Source organism: Symphalangus syndactylus, chromosome 19 (genome assembly GCF_028878055.3).
Source record: "Symphalangus syndactylus isolate Jambi chromosome 19, NHGRI_mSymSyn1-v2.1_pri, whole genome shotgun sequence".
Classification (NCBI taxonomy): domain Eukaryota; kingdom Metazoa; phylum Chordata; class Mammalia; order Primates; family Hylobatidae; genus Symphalangus; species Symphalangus syndactylus.
Genome location: NC_072434.2, coordinates 61,649,139 through 61,673,791, shown reverse-complemented (window position 1 = coordinate 61,673,791; position 24,653 = coordinate 61,649,139). Strand labels below are relative to the sequence as shown.

The 24,653-nt window shown below is 35.0% G+C and overlaps 1 protein-coding gene across 14 annotated transcripts in view; it reads left to right on the top strand.

Moving 5' to 3' along the window:
• The window catches only part of ESRRG (estrogen related receptor gamma), a 594,635-nt gene that overhangs the window by 513,250 nt on the left and 56,732 nt on the right, over positions 1–24,653 (top strand). For 13 of the 14 annotated variants that reach the window (XM_063613923.1, XM_063613921.1, XM_063613920.1 and 10 more), the window contains 2 exons: positions 14,405–14,515; positions 18,100–18,282. In XM_063613923.1, coding sequence (XP_063469993.1) covers positions 14,405–14,515; positions 18,100–18,282 — 294 coding nt within the window. The remainder of the gene's footprint in view (positions 1–14,404; positions 14,516–18,099; positions 18,283–24,653) is intronic. The other variant, XM_055233688.2, reaches the window with a different exon arrangement.

Genomic DNA, 24,653 nt, shown 5'->3' with positions numbered 1-24,653 from the left:
TCACTCAGCAAAAAGGCATTCCTTCAGAGCATGAAAACATTTAGTAAACACAATGGATGAATTTAAAGAGACCCTTTGTTGCCACCTGCTATAACTACCAGTGGAGACCAGAGCTTAGCAAGAAATTCTTTAGGAGGGGTTTTTGGACCAAAACAGGTCAGCATTCTTAACTAACAGGTGCTAGGTCTGGATGTGGATGATTAAATTTTTACTCTTGTTTGAAATGATTTCTAATGAAAACACATGTATTTTATACATTATTATTATGCCTAAAGCCCTACAAAATGACATATAAAAATCAGGATTTCAAGATGTAGCCTATAGAACAACTTAAGTATTAGGTAATTTAATCTATGCAGATATAATGGAGGGCCTAAATAAATAAAAGAGTAAGTTCTAAATAGTGACCAACTTATAATGTAACCAGCCGATTGTCCAACTTGACTTCTATCAGGAAACTTCTAACATTTAGCCCCTGTGTAACTTTGGTATAGACACCAAAGACTAGAAACGGGTGGCCTGAGGGCCACACAATTAGCAAACACTTTTGGGAAACACTAAAGCATCGGATGATTTTATAGAAAGATCCAGATTGCTGGCTTCTTTTCGGAGTGGAAAATCTGATAACACTGGACTCACATTCAAGATTGCCCACCCCACTCCCATAAGGCAATAAATATCTGACTGGCACTGAGCAGTGGCTGTGTCCTTTGGGGGTAAATGCTCTTGGGTTCACCACAGTTCATGCCCATTGTTTTCTCTCTCTCTCTCTCTCTCTCTCTCTCTCTCTTTTTAAACACGTAGTCCATTTCATTCACTCGGTTTGTGTAGGTAGTCCCTGTAGTTGTCTGAATTTGTGACTTGATGTAAATGCTAATATAAACTCGTAGAACATGGGTTCTTTTGGGAGGGAAACTTGTGCAAGTGAATAATTCTCACAGAATCATGTGGCTGGGCCAAATCATTACCAGAAAAATAAAGAAAATTGATAATGTCTTACTGGTTTAGGATTGTGTTTGTGTTTTTATGTTTATCTCTATGCATGTATCCGTGTGTATGGATATATGTACAAGTATGCATGTATATACATATATACAGAGATATACATATATATGTACACATAATGTGATTTCTGCCAGAAGGGTGACTGTAGATGTTGAGATGAAACATTAATTTTCACAATTGTGGCATACTTAATGAAATCTGGTCAACTTTAGCCAAATGCCTTTTGATTTTTAAGACATTAGATGGAATTCAGGTAAATAACAGAACAGTCATTATCTATTCTTTGGTTGCTTTCAAAATATGTTATTTAGTCATATCCTCCTCACCTCACTTTTAGTCTGTATGTTGTAAATTTCTACAAATCTGAAGCTGTATATGATTTCCCATACTTCAGTTTCCACAGTGATGTGCAACAGACATTGATCTTTTCCTAATGCAATAATAAGCTAGAAGCATTTTTCAAACATGGGCACTTTATTTGCTTTATTATCATCAAGAACAAAAGGAAATGCATTTGGCCAAGGTCAGTGTGAGGGGAACGCTAAAACCTGTGCCAGAAAGCCTTCTGCTCTTCTGGTTCATTAATGCTATCCATTTGGCTCCAGTCTTCCCTGATTTAAGATATGAAGTATGTTGATGTTTCCAACTGCCAAGGCAGTTGTCGGACTCTGAATCTGTGGGTCAATTCCATCTTTTTAAGTACACCATTTCATTCATAGACTTTTAGAACTGGAAGAGAGCTTAACATGTGATCAAACTCATTCATCTGCTTCCAGGCAGGAGAGCAATAAAAATGTCTCAGGAAGGGAATGGTTTTCTTCATTTGTCAAATTTTCTAAGTATAGCAATCTATGATCTTTCTTGTTCAATATTCAGTATCTAAATATAATTCTCTCATCAGTCAGTTCTTCTTAATATCTAACTGAGGTTTTCCCAGCAAATCAAATGCTGTTTTATGTTATCTATGATGAATAGTTAAAAAATAAAACTGAGAGTCTACCTTTCAGCCAACTCCTTTTTTTTCTTCAATGCTTCATGATATGTTGTTATCTTCAAGTTTTCTATACTTTTCTTAATTTACTGTACACTGGTGCATTAAGAAAACGTGCCAAACAAGAATTACTGAAAAAGATTGACAAGAGATTCATATTTGTGTGTGTACATTCTAGTTTTAGAATTACCAAAAGAAAAACAAAAATCATCATAGTGCATGGCTATAAAGCATGTTGTACATTTATTTATTCACTTACTCAGTATTTTTGAGTACCTACTGTGTAGCAGGCGTGTGATACACACTGCATGGCTAATGATGATGTATAGATACTTACAACATACACCAAAATCATTTGATTATGTTTTGATCCTTTGAAGCTTTTTCAATTAGTATGTCATTTTCACTATGCACTCCGCTCTCAAATTTTTGTGGAATTAAGCTGAATATATGTAACAAATGAAATACCTTGACGTTTGCAGTTAGGCCAGTCTATATTCCAAAAACATAGAGGGAGACAACTGACAGAAAAGACTAAGAAATTTAAGTTTGGAAAATGCAAGGAAATTTTCATGGGGAATTCTGCCTCCTTCTACCTGAGGGAGTGACATTTGGAGTCTCCACTCTCAACATCTAGCCTTCAGCAGCCTTGTGAATGGGAAAGTGTGTTTGTTGTTTTCTTGGCACACACTAGAATTTAAAGATGCATCCTTGCATTGAGGATCATGTTGACTAGACTGGCAATTGCCCTTCCTATGACCCCTCATATAATAACAATACACAGGGAAGTCTGTCAGGAAATTCATGCCTTGATACAAATACAAGCTTTTTTCAGCCAAGACTCAGTATGTTTGGTGTCTGGATATATCATTGGTGTTTTCTGTGTTTTCACACATGTTTCACTCAGTCTAAGAACAAAAATACAGGCTATGGACTTCACCCTACCACAATACTTCACATGTACAGTTTCCTCACTGGCCCTCAGAGTATATACTTTCCAAACTGTTAATTTCTTTGACAAAAAATTTTGGTATGTTTAGATGGACATGTAACTATGCATACACATAAGTGTAACTCTCCTCCAAACCTTTAACATGATATATCAATTTAATGTGAATCTGGAGTGGATCCATATTAAGACCTAGTTGCTCAGAGTAGCAAAATAAAAATAATATTGAATATTTAGCCTGTAATCCAGATGTCCAAATATAATGCCTTTTGTATGCATATTGTGTGCATCAAAGCAAACAGAATTTATAGTCATCTTACTGAAACCAGATAGAATTGAGATGCTGAAAACATACAAGAGATCAAAAGATGCCAAATGGAAATAAATTGAACAGGAAACATTGCTTATTTAGTGTGTCTGTAATCTATAGTATTTTCATATTTGTGTTCATTTTAATGAATATATATCACATATATATATATATATACACACACATAGATTTCTTATTTTCACCGCTATTCATAATTCTCTTACCTCAGTTTTTCCCATGAGATCTTACATTCCTCAAGAGTTGAATTGTCAACTCTAGGAGAGAAAAACTATATGTTAATTGGCTTGAAAATGTGCCCTCAGGGGGCTACAGGCAACTGTGGATAGCTCAGGGCTCAAGGCAGCTGAGAATGTACTCTAAATCTTTTGCGCTTTTCTTCTCAATTTCTGAATTTCTACAGAGCTTATATTTTTCTCTCATAATCTCTGCTGTTTTTTCTTTACTAACTTTCCTCGTGAATATTTAAGAACACAATTGGTAGATGAATGGGGTTCAGTAATGGTATATAGAGTTGGTTGAGAAGGGGATGGAAACCACTGTATTTTGTTGATTTCATATCAGACTCTGAATCAACCCATTTTAGAGTATCCTAACTGCTTTTTCATGTTCCTTCATTATTTCTTGTTTATTCTACTAAGACTTACAATGGAGTCATTAGACTCCACTTTATTTCTCTCTATTGCATAAACAGAGAGACTGTGGCTTGCAACCAAGCAACCTGAAGACCAGCTTGCATAGTTTTATATTTAGTTATTTTTTATGGGGTTTTGAATTTTGAATAAATAATATTTGGGGCTTCTTTTACACAGAGCATTCCCATGGGGGTGCTATGCCCTGTTATTACTACTATGACTGTGTTAAACTTATTGCTACTAATGTTACAAGAAATAAGTGTCACAGTGTAACAAGAAATCTCTCGCTTGTATTGTATTTACATTTAATATCTATAGAACTATTCTTTTCCTAAGAGGAAACATTTTTTCCTAAAGAGTTATAATTTTCTCTACACATGATCTGGGAACATATACCATATTCTTTATACTAGATTTCCTTTATTTTGAATTTCGGCTTTGCCAAATTATAATGATCACCAGAGAAGTATTATCAAACGTCATGCCTCTCTTTGGTATCTAATAATTGACACTCAGGATTTCTGCTCCAGTCTGGTAATACATTTTATTGTCTTTAGTGAATTACTAACACATTGGCTGGGAGATAAAGTTTTCCCCTATTAGAATCTCCATAAGTTGCTCTTTGAGCTTCATAGGCTCTTCCTAGTTTGCCCGTATGATCTAGATTCACATATGCTGAAACCAAATGACCTCCAGGCTCATATGGCACCTTTCTCTGCCATCTATTTCCTTTTTTTAAAAAAAATCTATATTTTAAATCCATGTCTGCTTTTTTGATCATTAGACTCTGCTATATTCCACTATATTCATTTCCATCAAATGAACCAAAGTGACTTGTGGGCTGCCAACCCAGCAACTTGTAAACCTGCTTGGTTGATTTCATATTTAATTCATTTTACAGGGCATTGAATTTTGCATAAATAATATTTGTGCTTCTGTTTATACAGAGCATCCCCATGGGGTGCTGTGCACTGTTATAACTATTATTATTGGGTTAAACTTATTGCTGCCAGTGTCACATTTAATTGTGAATTAGTAGAATCACTTTTCCTGATGTTGATGTACAACCCCGTTTCATGTCTTTACTCATGAATTCGTAACTATTCATATGAGAAGGCAATTTTGAAAAGGATAAAGAGAAGATTCACCCATCTTAAATAGTAACAAGATAAAATATAGTTTAGATATGCATGAACCATAGTAGTATCTTTTTTCAATAGGTTATGAAATTTTTAACAGGCAAAAGGAAGGAAGGGGAATATTTTCCTTTTTTTTTTTTTTAAAGACAATCCCTATGTTCAGCAAATGCAGGCCAAGCATCCTCTCATTCTCTTTCTCTCTCTCTCTCTCCCTCTGCCATCAAGCAAAGTAAGAAATAGTGCCTTTTGAATAGGAGATTTCCTTTAATTACATTGGGGAAGTGATAATGGTAGGTATTGCATGTTTAATGTAATGTTCTGGATGCCCCTTTTCTTTCTTTCTTTTTTTCCCCCTTCACAGCCACCTCCTCTTGAGCAGAAATAAAAGGTTCGAGGCTTGTCAGCATCAGTTTATAGATAGCTGTTTAAAAATAATGAGATATTGGGTATTGTAAGGCTCAGGGCTGTCTTGCCAGACTCATTTATTTCCATTCACCTTTTGTCAGAATTGCAGACAGAAGACATTCAATTAAAACTTGTCACCTGTTGCAGATGACATAATTTATACTTGTATGTGTCATAGATTAGGGCTCCATGCTTCAGATGAAGCAACTTTACCCCTGGTAGAACAACATTTCTCCTGTTAAATATTTTGTTTATGGTTATTTCTGATTTCTGTCATTGCAATCTCAGCTCCAATGCAGATTATAAACTTAGCACATGATCCCCAGAACCAGTTAAGAGCAGTCAATCACGTTGTGGAGGGGAAAAAATAGAAGAAGAGACTTATTTGGGGTTATGTCCTATGCACAGAAATCCACAACTGTATTTTGGATGCAACTTGAATCTGAAGCGGAGGGAAGCCTTTGTAATTTCCTATGCAAGCCTCACATGTTTAATAGTCCAGATAGCTATCAGGAGACCAAAACGAAAGACTTCCCCTTGCTAATTGTTAATTCATCTGTAGAGCAAGGAAGCTTTAATGTGAGTCATGGCTTTTATCTCTTTTAGTGACTGAGGACTCTGTTTAAAAAAAAAAAAAAAAAAAAGCCCGCCTAATGGATATGCATTTTCTCTCCCTGTGTGATTTTTCTCTTTTATATCATCAGACATTATAACGTTTCCACATGCAGCCAAGCAGTTTCCAATGTTTCTGAATTGTTGTCATGATATTCCAGCACAAGTAAATGTAATCATTGGCTGGGGGAGTTTAGTGGAAAATAGACTCTGTGGGACTCCCTCCTGAACTGTAAAATTCAACTGGAAGGTGGCTCTGCCTCCCTGGCCCTTGAAATACACACCTTGTCTAATTTGCAGTGAAGACCAGGAGCAGGAAAATTAATATCCCTCAGTCCCTGTCTCAGTGGAAAAAAAGAGGAATGGAATCTTTTTATCACTTTTGGTTTGTTCACGATCTCATAGCTGTAAACTTTTAAAGGTGAAATCACCTTATAAAGTGATAGAGGCAAAATCACCTAGCCCTTTTGAGTAAGAGTGTTCATTATTTTTTCCTCCTGCTAGTTCATCATTCTTCCTACCTTTTATATGTGCCCCATACCATGATGCAGGTATTGTTTACCTCCATAATTGGTTTTCATCTGCCTGTGTTTCTGCTTTTGGAATATATACCAGATGCTGTCTTCCAAAAATAGACTTTGACGGCAGAGAAGCAGTTTAAACATAGTGCTTAAGAACGTGAGTTCTACAGCCATTCTCCCCACTTCCACTCCTGTTTCTGCCTCTTACTAGTTCCAATTTTCTCATCTGTAAAATGGGATGAATATAGCACTTGCCTCTTAGGATTGCTATAAGGATTAAATGTGTTAATATGCATTAAGTCATTAAGCCATTGCCTAGCACATGATAAGTTCTCAATAACCAATGACTGCTAGTCACCAGCCACTATTTTGGTTTATCCGAAGATACTTCATGCACAAATTGATTAATTCATGTAACAACGAAGATGTTGCTAGGTAGGGAGAGGTAGGTATGATGAGTTAAAGACTGTTGAAATAGGAAGAAAGAGGCTGAATAATGAACCATATTTAACAATATCATAATCTATTTTGAGAACAGGCAATATAGTTAGAGAAAATATCTACTGTTTGGTTCCTTTAATTATCTTATATGATCCTCAAGAATTTAATATGCTTAGATCCTCCTTGGAGTATACGTGTGAATATACAAATAATTTTCACTACTCCTCTTACTGAGAAGCCTGTAAATATGCACAGCTACTCTAGGTTAAACTGGTACACTCTCTCAGGATATTGTCCCGAAGGAGAACCCCATCAGAGGCTGGCATTAAAATTGCCACTGCTGTGTCTGATACTGCTAATCTGCCTTTGCTTCTTTTCCTGCCGCTCCTTTAAGGGGTGTTTTCTCTGTTTATGATGGTTCCCTCATAGAAATCTCAGGAGAATTCAAGGGTGGTGTTGGATATTTCTCTTTCCCAAGGGAAGGAGGGAGGTGGCTTTAGGCAGCAAAGTGAACTACTGTATCAGGAAGACATATAGTGCAGGAAAAAAGTACCTGTCCTCTTTACCTTATTGTTTCGGAAGTCTTGCCTTTCCATTCTGCTCCCTATACTCACTTGCAATCTATGATAACATTTATTTAACACAATAGTTTGCTTATTGTAGTGTTCATTAATGATCTTTTCGAAATTATTATTACTTTAATGTGAATATTTGCATCTATCTTAAGTATTCCAGGGGTCTAGATAAATTAATGTTTTTTCAGCAAACTTGTATTTTGGAACAACGTATTAAATGTGTTATCTTTAAATTGGGAAAGTAGGCTAGAGTATCCTTGTGTAATTCTCTGAAGAGAAGATTTTTTATTATCCTATGAAATGCCTCTGACTTTGTGCTATTAAAGATGTGAAAAATACTTTTGACTTTGGACTACAGAATATTATAAAAATTTGCATTTGGGCACAAAATATAGTCTCAAAATTAGCTGACCTAAGAAGACCTTGGGTTGAACTGTTTTACTTCTATTGGTGTTTATTTGCCTCACAGCATTTTTTTTTCCTCCTTGCCCTACTCTTGCTTTCTCAATTTTGTAAATTCTGACAATGTATAAGATTTGTAATTCCCTTGTGGCAATGTAGGCAAATGCAGCACATGAAAGAAGAAGCAATGTGAAACATTCTGGTAGGTAGGTAATGCCAGCTATTAAAATCTTTTATTTAAAAGAAAGATAATGGCAGTCTACACATGAATGGAAAATCTAATTGCCTTAATTAACTTCCAATCCTGTCAAACATTGAACACTGTGGGTCTTTTATTTCCTGGGAGAAATCTTATTTTTAAACTTCTTCAAAAGTGGTTTTCAAGTGGAGTCCAAACAGAAATTGTTTGTGTTGAAGACTGAAAAGGTATACAGAGACAGGCTTTGCCACCTTTAGTGGAAATATTTGGATTATGTTGTTGTTTCTTTATGACAAATCTGGATTTCCCAGGTTCTGATCATAAATATTATTATTGTTTGTTTCTGCTAAAATGGCTAGTTTGAATATTTTAAATGTATTAGTTTAATTAGATAATTATAAATTCTCTAACTTTGTGTTGTGTACTTACAGCTAAACTCAGGAAAAGCATCTTTTTTAAAAAATAGAATTTTGATTTGTTTCTGTATCTCTTCTAAAATAATCACAATCTAAATAATATTATTAGTGATGGGAGGGGGCAGGAAAGGAAACGTGATACTAGATATTTCTATAAATCATTTAGACATCAAATAGTATTATTATTTGGCTGTTATCCTTTAAATTATTTTACCGTTCCATCATATCTCAAATCTGTTTACCTACAGAATTGAGATGGGATAGATTGTAACACTCTATGCAGATAGATGTTCAATAAATGATCTTGGCATTTTAAGATTTATAAAATATTTTTAAGTGCATTCGTATAATAACCATAATATAATGTTATTGGATCATTACAGCAAAACATCATGGAGGATATACTCTTTATATCTATCTTATATTTGGAAAAGCAAATAAGTTAAGAGATTCATAAAAGTTTATAGAAATAGTTATGGAAAGAGCCAGACAAAGAACTGAACCATTCTGACTAGCAAACTATGCTTTATTTGCTTTGACATATTCTTTGCATAATATTTAAGATAAAGGATTTAAGATAAAGTATTATATTATTACAGTTGAAAACCTTAATAAGGGAAACTTTAATCTTCACAAAATCATGATTGCAGACAATGGACCAAGCTCATAGGGATTTAACGATTGATTATTATTTATCCTTCATTTTGATGTATGCAAGGCTAAAAATTTTAGGCCAGAGCATATAACAGAATTACTATAAATTAGTGGTAGTTACAAACAATTACATAAAAATAATCTTATTTGATAATGTGTATTATATTTCTCTTTCTCTGGCCTGTCCATTTTTTTATTCGATTTGTATTTATTTTTAACTCAACATATTATTTGCATTTATTACTACTAATGAGAAATCATGGCTTAAGTCTATGTCCAGGGAATGGTGATAGAGATAGAATTTTCATTCAATGTTTTTGACTTAGAATATTTTAATCTTCATAGCATTACTTTTTGGTTAAATACTTCTGTCCTTTGCAATGTACTTTTTATCACTATAAAATTTGCCTTTTAATAAGAAGAAATGTAGTATCCCAATTATGCAGAGTTTGTTTTCCATTGACTTTTCTAAAAGTTATGAGAGGTGCTTTTCATAATTTAATGTTTGATTTTCTGAGATCCTGCCTCATTTATGACATGGTGCTTTAATTGTATTGGTGTCTTTAATTTTTAAAAATTTGTTTTTCTGGAAAAAAACATTAAAAATAGAATTATGTTGAAAATATACAGATATCATCATGATATCTATGCAGTATTGTTTTATCTGAGCATTTAAAATGTTATTGAATTTAAGTGCCTATATTATTATGATTTACATGAATAAACCTATTTTCAAAGTTGCACAAATAAAGAGGCTTTGTCCACATACTTGAATACATATTTTGGACTGTTTTAACTTTTAGAGCTATGTCCCTTGTGTGTAGGTTTTTATATGATTGTCCTGGGGGGAAAAACTGGTTTTACTGGGTGGTGTTTTCCCCCAATGTAACTAAATAAATTGATGATTACTTTCAGTATGATGTGGAAGTAGTTGCGTCTGTCTGTTACTAGGATTTTGGTTCAAACATTTCACCAAGCATGAAATCAGGTAAACCAAATAATACCAATAATAAGATCATCATCCTACTAGACAATGCATAAAAGACAGATTTTTCCAGATTTTGAAAATGAGTTAAAAGCAGTATAAATGTTTTCTACTTGAATTGAAAAAATTGAAGTTGGAAATATTTGCCTGCTTTTGACAGGAAATGAAAAATCACGAGTATCAGTTATTATGATCCTTTAAAATATATTGGCTCTAGAAATTTTTACCATTAATCGCTATCTAAACTTGATGGAATAATACTGCATGTGGAGTCCCTGTCAATTTTTACTATATAATTATGTAATCAGTTTTTATGAGTATCAATAACTAATCTTTTTTCTACTATCGTATAAATAAAATTACAAGTCTTAGAAGAATGCATTATCTAATTAGTCTTTATTTTAGGAAATAAAGTGTAAAATCAGGACTTACGTGAAAGGTTTTTCACTGGTTAGGTGTATAGCTAGGATAAATGAATGGATAGATGGGAAGGATGAGGCAAATGTATGAGTGAATGGATAGATTGTTATTGATCTACACACACACAGGAAGGGATGTAGGGGACATAAGAGAGCACCCCCTTAGATTTGTGAGGCATGGAATAGGTAATATGACTTTTTCTATGGTCACCTTTTGAAGTTGAAAGAGAAATTCATTGCAATGGAATGTATTTGATAATACTTTTTGTTTGTTTGTTTTATGTTTGTTTGTTTGTTTGTTTTTTGAGATGGAGTTTCACTCTTGTTGCCCAGGCTGGAGTGCAAGGGTGTGATCTTGGTTCACTGCAACCTCTGCCTCTCAGGTTTAAGCGATTCTCCTACCTCAGCCTCCTGAGTACTTGGGATTACAGGCACCTGCCACCACACCCAGCTAAATTTTGTATTTTTAGTAGAGATGGGGTCTCACCATGTTGGCCAGGCTGGTCTCAAACTCCTGACCTCAGGTGATCCACCCACTTCAGCCTAATAATACATAATACATAATAAAAACCCTGTCAATCAATGATGTGTATTTTTTCTTCGTGATGTGTAATAGCTAGCTTTCACTGTTGCACTTCCTCTGTAGACTTAGCCCAGTTAACTAAACTACTTGATGGCTGTAAAGTGATATAATTGTATGTCTGAATTGTTTTCCACCAAGATCTTGAATCGAGTCACTCAGCCATGGTCTTTTTCCACAGATCTTCATGATGGACAAAACTCCATTGTGACAAACTCGCTAGCTCTGACTTCCGGGTTGGAGAATATGTAGTGTTTTGTTCAATATATGAGGACATATTGCTAACGGTGAATACATTCCTTGACAAGCATGAAAAGCAAATTTAGGGAGTCTACAAACTCAGTCAAGATTTATTCTGTCAGCTTTCTTGGCTCTAACAATTTTAGAGATGTCCAAAAAATGTTCCCTCTCTCTTTAGCTTTTGCCTGTCATTGTTTCTCTCTCTCTGCCTGCCTTCTCTTCACACTTCTAATAATATCAGATTAAATGTTCTCATTGGGTTGGAATTGGATGACAAACATGTGAGGATATAATTAGTGTCATATGCTTTTGATTTTCTAGTAAGATTTTTAATTTTCAAAATTCTTGTAATGAAACAGGTTTGAATGTATCTTAGATGACCAGAAAAAATGTGGTCACCTTCAACTGGAAAAATATTCTGAAGAAGATTTTGAAGAGAAATAGATGAAAAAATAATAAATCATGATAAGAGTGGAGAGAAGTAGAAGGCATTAAACTTTATTAAATATAGATACAATAAAAATAGAACATTAGAAATTAGATGAACAAAGGAACACATCTGCTGTAGGCATGAAGTGCTTTAAAAGCAGCAATAAAGAAATATAACTTCTTTGTGACCAACATGCATGGCAATTTTCAGTGAATGCTTAATAACCTTACCTAACTTTTTTGGGTTTTGATATTTGTTTGTTTAACCTATTTAACTTTTCTCAAAGTTGTCTCCTGATTTTATTTACGCTATATTCTGATGTTTCAATATGACAATTCAGGCTTTATCTAGAACCAAGTATTTGTGTGTTCTGCTAAAAGATAATCAACTCTTAAAGTAGTATTATTAAGATAATATGAAAAATTGTCTTCCTAATAATCTTTAACATTTGAGTAATATATTCACTGTAAATATTCACATAGAAATAGATCTGCTTTTCCCAAATTGTTTCATGTAACTCAGATAACCCACAGCTCACATATTCTGCATGACATTAATCAGTATTCCAAAAAAAGGGAGCTCTGGTTCAATTGGTTTGCAAAACACTGCATGTGCTATGTAGCTTCCTCTTAGAGTTTTACAGAGCCCGTCACATATTAATGGCCCTGAGAGGGCTTAAATAAAATAGTAATACTGATGATGCTGTTAAACCAAATCTATTTCCTCAACAGTTTGAGAAATGCCAAAATATGTACAATGAATTACATGGTTGAACTTCTTAATGGATACTTTTACATTGTTATATCAATTAAGGTACAATGTAATACTGCAAAAGAGTGTCTCCTCACTTCTGCTCCCAAGCAATCATCCCTGTATTTGGTAGGGATTTATATGGTCCTGTGCTAAACTTTACAATTACAGTCTGGAAACTAGATTGACAAGCTCTTTCCTATCACTTCCTGATATTAATGAAATTTTCCTATATTTGTAATCTCATTCATTCCCTTGCCTTTTTTCTTAATCTTTTAAATCCACTGCCAGCAAATCCGCTTTGAATCTTGACCCATCCCATCACTATTTGGGAAAAAGTTCTATTCCTGCCAGTCTACTTTTGCCCATTTTCCAGCTTCACCCTTTAGCCCTCTCCTATTAACATGCACTTCCTTCAACATCCAAGCATTTGGAATTCTTTGAGAAGCTCTTCTTTTCCTTCCTTCCTTCCTTCCTTCCTTCCTCCCTCTTTCCTTTCCTTTCCTTTCTTTTCCTTTCCCTTTCCTTCGCTTCCCTCCTCTTCCTCTCCCCATTCCTCCTTCTTTCCTTCCTTCTTTCTTTTCTTTTCTTTACTTTTCTTTTCTCTTTTCTTTCCTTTCCTTTCCTTTCCTTTCCTTTCCTTTCCTTTCCTTTCCTTTCCTTTCCTTTCCTTTCCTTTCCTTTCCTTTCCTTCCTTTCCTTTCCTTTCCTTTCCTTTTCTTTCCTTTTCTTTTCTTTCCTTTCCTTTCCTTTCTTTTTTTTTTCTTTTTTTTTCACAGAGTTTCACTCTTGTTGCCTAGGCTGGAGTGCAATGGCACAGTCTCAGCTCACTGCAACCTCCGCCTCCCAGGTTTAAGCGATTCTCCTGCCTCAGGCTCTAAGTAGCTGGGATTACAGGCATGCACCACCACGCCTGGCTAATTTTGTATTTTTAGTAGACACAGGGTTTCTTCATGTTGGTCACGCTGCTCTTGAACTCCCAATCTCAGGTGATATGCCCACCTTGGCCTCCCAAAGTGCTGGTATTACAGGCGTAAGCCACCATGCCCGGCTGGGAAACTCCTCTTTCTATCCTGTGTTCAGCCCAACTCTGCTCTCAGTTTTCTCACATATGAGAGGAAATACAAATTTGTGCCAAAATGTAAATAACATTTCCCTTGAGACATATTGACATTTTGAAATAGAACAATTCTTGCATCTTTCAGAACTGAATCTTGTGTAGTGTAATTACGGCCTCCCTCCTCCCCAGCACAGAGGTGCTCTTTATTCAGCTGATTTCCACAGGTCCATCCTGAGGCCTCTGGCAGACTGGAGGACAGTTGGATAGCTTTTGGTCTACTCAGTCCTACACATTGAGCTTTCAGGGCTGACTGACGAAGAGGATGCTAAATGCCAGGGTCTTTAATTTAAGAAACTATACTAGCACCAAATAGCGGCTTCTTTGTATTAATCTACATGGAAATCTGCCTTTTCTTTGATGTGCAAACAGTGACCTTGATGGCTTTGCATAAAATGTCTTTCAGATCTGTCATCTGCTGATAGGTTTGGTTTTCAACCTCTGGCAATTTTGATTTAGCCACCACTTATTTACATTATTTGAGTACCCCTGGTCCATTCTGCATTCTGCTGTTTGTCACCTATGTGCCCTTGGGGGATACCGTCTAGGTATTTGATTGGTCTCAAACATAGCTACCTTAATAGTAAGCCGGTGCCTGTCTTTGCTCACAGGGGTGCGTCTTGACAGAGTACGTGGAGGTCGGCAGAAGTACAAGCGCAGAATAGATGCGGAGAACAGCCCATACCTGAACCCTCAGCTGGTTCAGCCAGCCAAAAAGCCATGTAAGTACAGCAGATGTGTCTGGCTTCCTAGAACATGAAATCCTCCCAGTTGGCTCCAGGTACATCAGCTTTGGCATGCCCATCCCTACTGACTCCAAGGAGACTTCTCTTTGTTGGAGAACAGTGGCTCTATTCCCAAAGATTGTCTGTGAGGAGCGACAGCAGCTCAGCTTATTATCTTGTTTTTTCTTTTAGAGATATCTGTGGTTTTCTCTCTCCAGGCTTTTTTTACCTAGTCATTTTGTGGAAGCATAAGCATATTAATGCATAGCTTATATAGTGTGAATTTTACATTTACTGGTTATCTTTATTTGCAGAGGTACATAAAATGGATCATACTGTGATCATTAGTTCATTGGAGCTGTTAGTTTCAGATTTCACAAGAAAGTGATTTTCGTAGTTTTCACTAACTAAATGAGTTTGACTGCTCAACCTCCCAATGAAAGTACATTAGGGGCCTCATTAATTTGGAGCTATAGAAAGTTAACACACTAGCTAGCAATAGATTAAAACAAGAATGGGCACTACTAATAACAAGCATAGGTTGCTGGTTCCATCTGAGATGCCCTTATGGACAGTATGAATTGTTTTTAAAGAGCTCATGGTTTTATGGAGCCAAGTTGCAATTTGAAAGGATGACTGGTACATTGCTAAAATGCAAGCCCCATTCTTTTTGTCATTAACGAAAAAGAGTTGGAATATAGATTGAGGCAATCACTGTATCCCATTTTCTGAAAATCAGTTAACAGTTGTAGTGCAACAGAACTAGCATTTTAGGATGTTTATGAATAGGGATCCTACAGGGCATGGAGGAGTGCTTTGGTGAAAACGGTTTTCAAGTTTAGCTGTCTTTGTCTAAGAAGACACAACCAGCACTCACCAGAGGAAAATGCATCTGTAGCAGTTCTAGGAAAGACAAGGGTAATTTTTGATCTGCCTTCAGGGGAAGAGAAGCTGTCCACTTCTAATTCAGATTCTCCAGGAGGGGTCACTGCTGTGCATCATACATATGTGAGCATATGGAAATCTGTTAAATAAATAAAACAGACCCTGAACTGTAAATGAAAGGACATTTTAGCTATGTCAAAGGAAAAACAACCAGTTTTACATAAAATTAAAGCTTAAGTGAACATATGGCATAGTTTCCTTTTGCCTTTCCAAAAAACATTATGTTGATTATACCTTCAATTGTCCAATCTGGCATCTTCTCCTCAGCCTGCATAAGCTGTTTGGCATTCTGCAAATACAATCGAGGACTGCGTTAAACAGATTTTGCACATTACAATAAAAAAACCTCTCTGATATACAATAAAATGCAATAAATACTAATGCTTAATTTCATTAGAGGTTTAGTTTTCCTGAATTCACTAATATACGGACTGCCCGTTTCTCATTTATTTTATACAAACATTGACTGAAACTATTGATAATTTCCTCTACTGAAAGAAAAATGAGCACCAGCCCATGTGTAAGTTGAAATGATAGAGAAGCATCTACGGTTTTCTTCGTAAACCTGAGAAATTGGGAAGTGGCTTGTCAAGTACCTTTAAGAAGATTACAGCAATTTCAGTGAGCTCCATTTGTCTGAGATAAAGAGGACTCCTAATAAATCATTACTCATTATCTAAAGGCCTCTGTGTTAATTTTCCTTAGTCCATCCAATTAGTGTGTTTTTGTAACAAACATTTATAAAACTTAATTTTCAGATCCTGTCAGATAAGTGTCAAGAGACTGTGCTTGAGCTTTGCTAAGAAAGTGGCTGGGGAGATTTCTGGACCCTGACTGATTGTGTACTACAAAGGCCCAAGAATGAAAATTGGGTTCTATTGATTCTAATTAGGGAAACATTAAATAAGATTTACCTAGAAACAGTGCTGCCGGCTATTCCATTTTCTGAATGATAGGAATTTCTAAGCTTCAACCAAATTTCTCTGACCTCTCATGTCAAGTATCCATTGACTTGGATAAAGCCAGTGCTATGTTCCCTGTACTAAAAAAAAACTAGAATCATGATTACCTTTGGATATATTTTTATGCTCTTTACTATTGGATTTTCTTCTAATCCTGAGAATCTAGTATTTGCTGACAGGTTTTGTTGCATTGTCAGAGCAATGAAAGTTGAAACTTTTCCAAGCATAACAAAAAGTACGGGTGTTGTTTCTGTAGCATATACAAAAAAAATCCAAATTAAAAATTAAAAAATTAATCTCTATTTAATTTTTAATTCTTTTCTTGTCAACGTAGTATTTGGGAATATTTCCTCCCAAATCTGCCTACTCAATTTGATGATTATTGAATATTATCTGTTGTCTATTTGAAATAAGTGTAATTAATATGGGAGCCATATTCATAAATGTTTAAATGTTATGTTAGAAAAAGTGCTAATTATAGCTTGGACAAGCCTCATTCTTTCATGAAAGGAGATAAAAAGGATGCTATATTTAATTTTAAGTTATGTAAAGTCTTTTTATATTGGGTTAAAAAAGTTAAAAACTTATAGCAAGAGGCAAATAGTCTGGTAAACACATTGGGAACTTTGGCTGTGTTCACAAGAACCTCATTTAAAGTCCTGGTTTTCTACAGTAATAGTACATAGAACATTTAAATATGTGGGTTTATTCTTACCCGTTTTGTATCTCCTCACTTAGAAGAAAGTATAAAATCTTAAGCTACATATAGAAATTGAAAATAGGGCCAACAAGAAAAATCATTCTGTTACCAAGACTTTACAGCCCCTTCCATAAACTCTCACATGCCCCTGAGCAATAAAACACATTTGATGTGATGCTTTCCATTTGTCTCTAGTGTTTATTTTTTGAAGGATTTTTAAAACATATATCACAAATTTCAGACAGATAAATCTGCACCAGAGAATGAACTAAGGACAGCTGATGAAAATAGAGGATTAAAGAATTTGACACACAGAAGAGAAAATGACTGTAACATTTAAGGAGGAGTATTTTTATGGAAACATATTAGATGTATTTGGAAGATTGGCTGGGTGTGTGGGGAGGGGGAGAAAACTATAAATTCCTGTTTAATGCATCCCACGGAGATAGAGTTATATAGTCAGTAATTCACCAAGGCAGAAGGGCTCTGACCTTTGCTCTTCTTTAAAGGAATTAAGACAATTAATGACTTTCATGCCCATTATGACTATAGGCATTAGTAGTTCTTTGCCTCCTGTGTTATGATCTATATTTCAATGGTTTACTGGGGGTTTTATTTTAAGCTGTTGTATACCATTTAATCTACTTCACCAAATCCCACTTAAGAATCAAAGCACAAACCCAGAAAGCATCTAACTTCTCTTATCTGTTTGCTATAAAAATTTTCACTACAGAACAGACGCTTCATTCCAGCAAAAGCAGGTAGAGCAAAGAAGAAAAAAAAAAGACTACATTCTGTCATGACTGCAGTGGCGTACGTCTTGCTATCAGTTTTCCTGCACACTGTTTAATATATACCTATTGAGCCATAATTGGAATATTTAGAGTTTATTGTAGGATATTTGGATTGTTTTTCAAAACACAAAATACTCTAGGGTTTATAAAAGAGGGATGATACTACTAGTGATCTTGTAGTGCTCTGGTCTGATCCTGCAGATAACAAGATTGTCTCACATTTGTTGGTGGCTGAACCGGAGAAGATCTATGCCATGCCTGACCCTACTGTCCCCGACAGTGACATCAAAGCCCTCACTACACTGTGTGACTTGGCCGACAGAGAGTTGGTGGTTATCATTGGATGGGCGAAGCATATTCCAGGTACATTTTCTGAAAAGAAAAAGAAAAGAAAAGGTTGCAATTAATTCCCTAGGTTATGTATATAGATTTGGGCGAATTCAAATTTTTCTCATTTGGACTTAAAAAAACGCTTTACATTTATTTTTAATCATAATTTAGAGCTTTGCATATCCTAATAGAATCCTTAGACTTTATATTATTTATATTGGCACCACCTTGAGTTCTTGCTAGTTTTTCATATGTACAGGTACTATTGCCAGTGTAAGCTAATGAGAATATAAATTTAAAACATTCTTTATCCTTTGTCAAAATTCCTACCTTTATCCTAGCAAATACTCTACTTTTTCTTTTCACTTTAAAAAATGTTTTTGTCAGCGGTAGCCTAATGTACTATTTTCCCAACTAAGAATCACTAGTTTTGTTCATAGTGGCTAGTTATATCCTATTGCTAGTCATATTCACAAGCTTTGCTTTGGTTTAGCATCAGATATTTATCTTAAGTTTACAGATAAATTGTGAAAATAAATATTAAATGGACATGGTAAGTTTTCCTACATGGTAATTTAAAGTCAGCATTTAAAAATATTTCTCTTCTTTTTTTCTGACCCATCCTGTAATATGAACAAATATATACATGCTTGTAAGTTTTGAGAATTTTAGTATTCTACTTGAATTATTTTTTATTTGTTTGGAGTTGAATTTTCAAATAGTTTATAAACAAGTTTTCAAATGAGGAGCAATGTTTTTCTGGTACAGTTAACTTATTTCTGTCTCCTTAAACTAGTTTGTCTTTATGCTTTGAATGCTACAGTAATTTCTTTAATCAAATTGATGGAAGTCCCTTTCCCAGCCCACACTGAAACCAATTTATTGGTCATGATACGCCAGCTATGTTGCTAACAGTCGTAACGAACTGTCAGGCGATATCGCAGTGAAGCTAATTTGAAGTCATTAGGTGTGCAGCGTTCAGGCGACAATTTGTTACAGTGGTTAGGAACACAGCTGACATTTCTGAATGGCTTTGTTCGTTGCAGTTCTAGATGAGGCCAAGCAAATTGTAAACTAATTTAAACATCACTCTGTATTATACCAGCTACTTTGTCTTACACCGTTTGCTAATAAAGCCCCCCAAATTAAGTCAAAACTAGTTAAATAGGTGAGCTTGTATATTCTTTAGAAGACACCTACACAAGGATTACTACATATAAAAGAAGAATAAGAATTTGATTGTGTGGATATTTGATATTGCAGTTGGACTGTAATCACATCTGTATGACTTTTAGAAAAATAAAAAGAAAGGATTTACTGCAGGATGTAAGACGATTGTTGATTAATGCAATGGGAGCAGCCAGAATTTACTTCAACAGTGTATGAAAACTTATTTGTAAGGAAAGCACTATTGAAGGGTTTAGAGATGAAAGAAACAAGACTAACATTTGTTGAAGTGTCCATAGACACTTTTTTAGATGATTGATATATATCATTTATATTAATATATCATTATGATATATATACACACATTTTAAATATCATTTTTTCACCCAGGATTTCTCAGCCTTGGCATTATTGACATTTGGGATAAGATAATTCTTTGTCATGAGGGGCTGCCCTGTTCATTGTAGGAGGTTTAGCGGCACCCATGGCCTCTACCCACTAGATGCCAGTAGCACCCCTGAATTGTGAGAAACAAAACTGTCTTCAAACACTGCCAAATGTCCTCCAGGAGATAAAATTGCCCCAACCTGACCCTCCTCCCCCAAACTGAAAACCACTGTTCTAACCCAGGCATCAGGTATTATTATTCTCAATTCAAAATAGGGAGATTAGAGGTAGAGAGAGGTAGAAAACACTTGTGCAAATTCACAGCCATATCCAGTACCTTCAGAGTGGTTTCCTGGAGTAGAATCAAGATATTTTAGTCTCCGGTTGATTGCATTTAAAAAACCTATTTCAAAATGATAATGATGATAATATTGTTATTAACAACAGCGTGAAAAGCTGTGTCACTATGGTTCCAAACCACCCATTATTTCGGAGAGTTCTGCTCAAGTTCTCCCTGAAATAACAGACTTGTAAAGCCAATATTTTGATATCATACAGATAAAGCATAATAAAAACCAATAAAAGTCAACAATTTCTTTTGAACTTTCTAGTAAGGAAAGAAAGTGATAAATATGTAGGTCCGACTGTGCATCCAAGTAGAAATGTCAGCTTACAAAGGGACTTGTCACAGTAAAGGGGCTCTAGTGACTTTTGTAAAGATAGCAACTTTAAATAACTATGAGTAACACCATTTCCAGTGGTGGAAACAATTACTATACGATTATGGGTTCAGTCTTAAGCTGAGGCTTAGAATTGGTGGGGACTGCCGTTATTCTCTCTCTATAGCAAATGTCAGAAGAGTTCACTGTGGAGTGGTGATTCACAGCTCTGATTTTCGTGATACACTGAGGGTGTTCTAAATGATTGCAAGGAATATCTTGGCTTTTCAGAAAGGGATTAGCAAAACAAGAGTTAACGGAAATTAAAAAAAAAATTTAACAATACCTGTGCCATACAGTGCTTGAGGTAGAAGGAGAGGGTGTTCTGATATCAAAGTGTGCTGCCTTACCCTGGGTTCAGGAGTTTGGTCAGTAGAGGACCACACTACAGCTATACGGACTGAGAGACAGGGAAGTAAAGGCTGGAGAAAGTAAAGATTAAAGTCACATTTCTGCCTTGATAAAAGTAAAATCGTGTTCTTGATAACATGAACCAATCCTGATAACTGGGGTCATACCCGGAGTTAAAGTGAAATCAGAACTGAAATTTCATCCGTCTTGGTCTTAACTTTAAAACTCTTTGTTTTTGTAAAGCTTATGTTAAAGTGAAGTCATTTTTTAATACACTAAAATTCAAGCCCCTGTTATCTTTATGCTGTTCTCAGTTTGTGTAATCACACCCATACACATACATATATATTTTTAAAATTAAGTTTAGCATAGTAAATGAGTAGTTTTTCTGTGCTGCTTCAAATGTACTTTTGAACACTTTCTTTTTTTTTGGTATCTTTTTTTTTTTTTTTTTTTTAAAAAAAAAAAAAAGATTGAACACTTTCTTTATAAGAAAGTGAAGGATACAACGAAAGAAGATATTGAAGAAAATACATATGGAATGGGTTTTTTTATCAGTAAATAGAATTAGTTGACTTACATTAATAAATCATATAAATGGGAAAGTGTGTTGTTATGAAACATGACCATACTTTATCTCTAGAAGAAAAAAGATCACAAGGGCTTTAGAAAATGCTTGACTTTAGTTGGAGGAGCATAAGGGCACAAGAACAGATGATGGTGCCCTAATAGCCCTTTTTAAGAATGACAGGGCCCAGCCATTAGCATCCTTTTATATCCTTGGAAATTGCTCATGCCTCGCTTTTCTGGTTCCTATCTGCCTGACTCTTTTTTATTCCTCTTTCAATTTCGTCCGCGCTCGGATAAGCGCATGCTAACACAATATGATTGAGCTGTAAAATGGAACGCTGTCGCCTCTAATCTCCTTTATGTAGATACGGAGGTACTGCACACTCCACTTCACTCCCGCTCCATTGTTGGCCTTTTTTAGAATGGGTTGCCAAGTAATGGAGGCTCTGTCAAATATTACAGCTAGGTTTCACAGGGTGTGATAAGACGATTATCAGCCCAACAGTCAGATCTATTATTGTTCTTTTTGGTTGATTAAAATATTATTACGTACTGTAACTTTGTTAGCAAAATGCAGAATGTGCTTAGTCAGATGGTGCTTTAAAAAGCATAACCCATATTAGCTGACCTATATAAATGGCTTAAATATATTTATGGATCTTGCCAGACAACTTAGTTTAAAAGAACAGAATGGTATTTTAACAATTAGATGAATGAATGCATTTTAGAAAAATAGTCTTTGTTTAATATGGCAAATCTTCGGGTCTGCTTGTTTATTTTTGACATGACAAATTAAATAATTACCCATTGAAGAAGGAGGACTTTGCTCAAGTTTGGGGGCCTCAGTTACATTTTTCAAAAGATCTCTATTGTAATGATATCAAATAGAAAAAATACCTATAATTTTTCTTCCTATCAACTGGAGGCAGGAGATATTAAACTCTAAAAGAAAACTACATAAGGAAGATGATGTAATAAAATAGTCTTTAAGTATATGTATTCACATAAGAAACAGAAATCTAATCCATATAAACAAATATTTACTATTTGCCCTGAAACATTTTTTAAATAAAAACATTCAGTTAGGAGAACATATCAAAAATTGCTCATTGACTTAGCTTTTTATAGTTTTCTCAGAAGCATTTAGACTTCTCTAACAATGAAAGGAATCTATAAAGAACATGGATAGACTGTTTCTATATTTAGGGTATAAACTTTGAAAAAGAATAGCCAAGCATGTGTAAATATTTATTGCTAAAGATACTGCTTGAAGATATATTTATTGTTCTAATAAATTTTAGAGAGTCCAATTTTTAAGATTATATCATCCACCAACCAAAATTATGGAGGTTTCATTTTTAAAATACTCATTACTGGGTGCTGATGGATAAAATACCCATCGTAAAATAGTAGCACCATTAAGTGACTAGGATACGTGCAAAAGCACAAGAAAATGTGGCAGAAATAATTTAATGTTATGTTTCCGTTTGTAATGTAAAGTATGTTTCTATGTATATATGTGTGTGATTAAGGTTTGATGTACAGGACACAGGACATGGTTGACTAAGGGTGAGTTATACCATATGTTAGTCATACCTTATATTCTCTTTTGTGTCTGTATCATTGGCACTTGAAAAATGTTTATTGATTTGTTGACTAAAAATGTACATGGCACAAAACTCTTAATTGGCTCTAAGTTTCCACCCTCTACTCCATCCCATAACTCAATTTACATGGACTTACAATCTTTCTGCTTTGCTGTGAATGAATTAAAACACTTGCAGCCTCTTTTTTCAGGATTAACTTTTCTTTTGTATATGTAACCAAATGATTTTAGAACTGTGAAGTAGTTAAGTCTTTTAGTTAAGTGGAAGAAAGTTAAATGTAAGACCCAAAACCTTGGCACTTAATAAGACTGTTTAAATTATGAGAATATTCAATTATGGAATGGGTGCGGTGGCTCACGCCAGTAATTCCAACACTTTGGGAGGCCAAGGCAGGTGGATCACCTGAGGTCAAGAGTTCGAGATCAGGCTGGCCAAGATGGCAAAACCCCGTCTCTACTAAAAGTATAAAAATTATCTGGATGTGGTGGTGGGTGCCTGTAATCCCAGTTACTCAGGAGGCCAAAGCAGGAGAATCACTTGAACCCAGGAGGCGGAGGTTGCAGTGAGCTGAGATCATGTCACTGCACTCCAGCCTGGGTAACAAGAGCAAGACTCCATCTAAAAAAAAAAAAAAAAAAAAGAAACAATCAGAAAGAAAAACAAAATACAATTATGAAATATTTAAAGGTTATTTTTAATGTACCTGGTACATATATACCTGTATACCTGTAGTTGTGATTAATAAGGGTCAAATGATTCTGAAAGTAAAATCAGAAAACTTGAGCTGTCATTGAATAATTTTTTGTAAGTTACTTAATTGCCCTCACTATCAGTTAAAGTAGAAATCAAATGAGGAAAAAAATACACATGCAAATTATTTATATATATAAATAATTTTCAAATTATAAAGCATTATCTAAATGTACAGCATTCGGTGTTCATTTTTATTTTCAAGGTACTGCCATAGATTGTCATTGCAATTAAAACCAAGTGATCTAAAAAGTTAGTATTCATAAAAGCAATTTATAAAAATTCAGAACAAACATCAATTTCAATAGAGAGGGGAGAAAAGTTTATTTAACCAAGAGAATCATTGTGTAGATACTGTCATAATTTTATTCTACATGGGCAGGACCATTGGCGTCTAAACAATTTAGTCCAGCCTCTTTGGTTAAGACTAAAACAACTGAAAATTTACCAGTTTAATAGTTTCTGAAGTCACAACTAAGGCATCGAAATAGGAACCAGTAAGTTGAGAAATAAGTTTTGAAAAAAGTAATCTGAAGTATTACCCAGGGACTCCATTTTCTGCAGCTACCCTTGCTGGAAACAGAAAAGTCGACCAACAGAGAAGTAGCTAGGTTTCCTAGGCAGAGATCTAGTTCAAGAGACAAGCCAAAGTTGTGAAAAATGCTCAGAGAGGCCTGTCCTCACCACTCATGCCATTGTTTTTGACCTAATATACAATTCTGTCATCATACTAAATATCCTGTGCTCATGTGATCTCCATTCCAGCATTGCTTTTGCTTGTTCCCAGGACTCCCCAAAATATATTTGCCATCCATACATAACCATGCTCTTGTATATCTGTGATCAAAGTGAA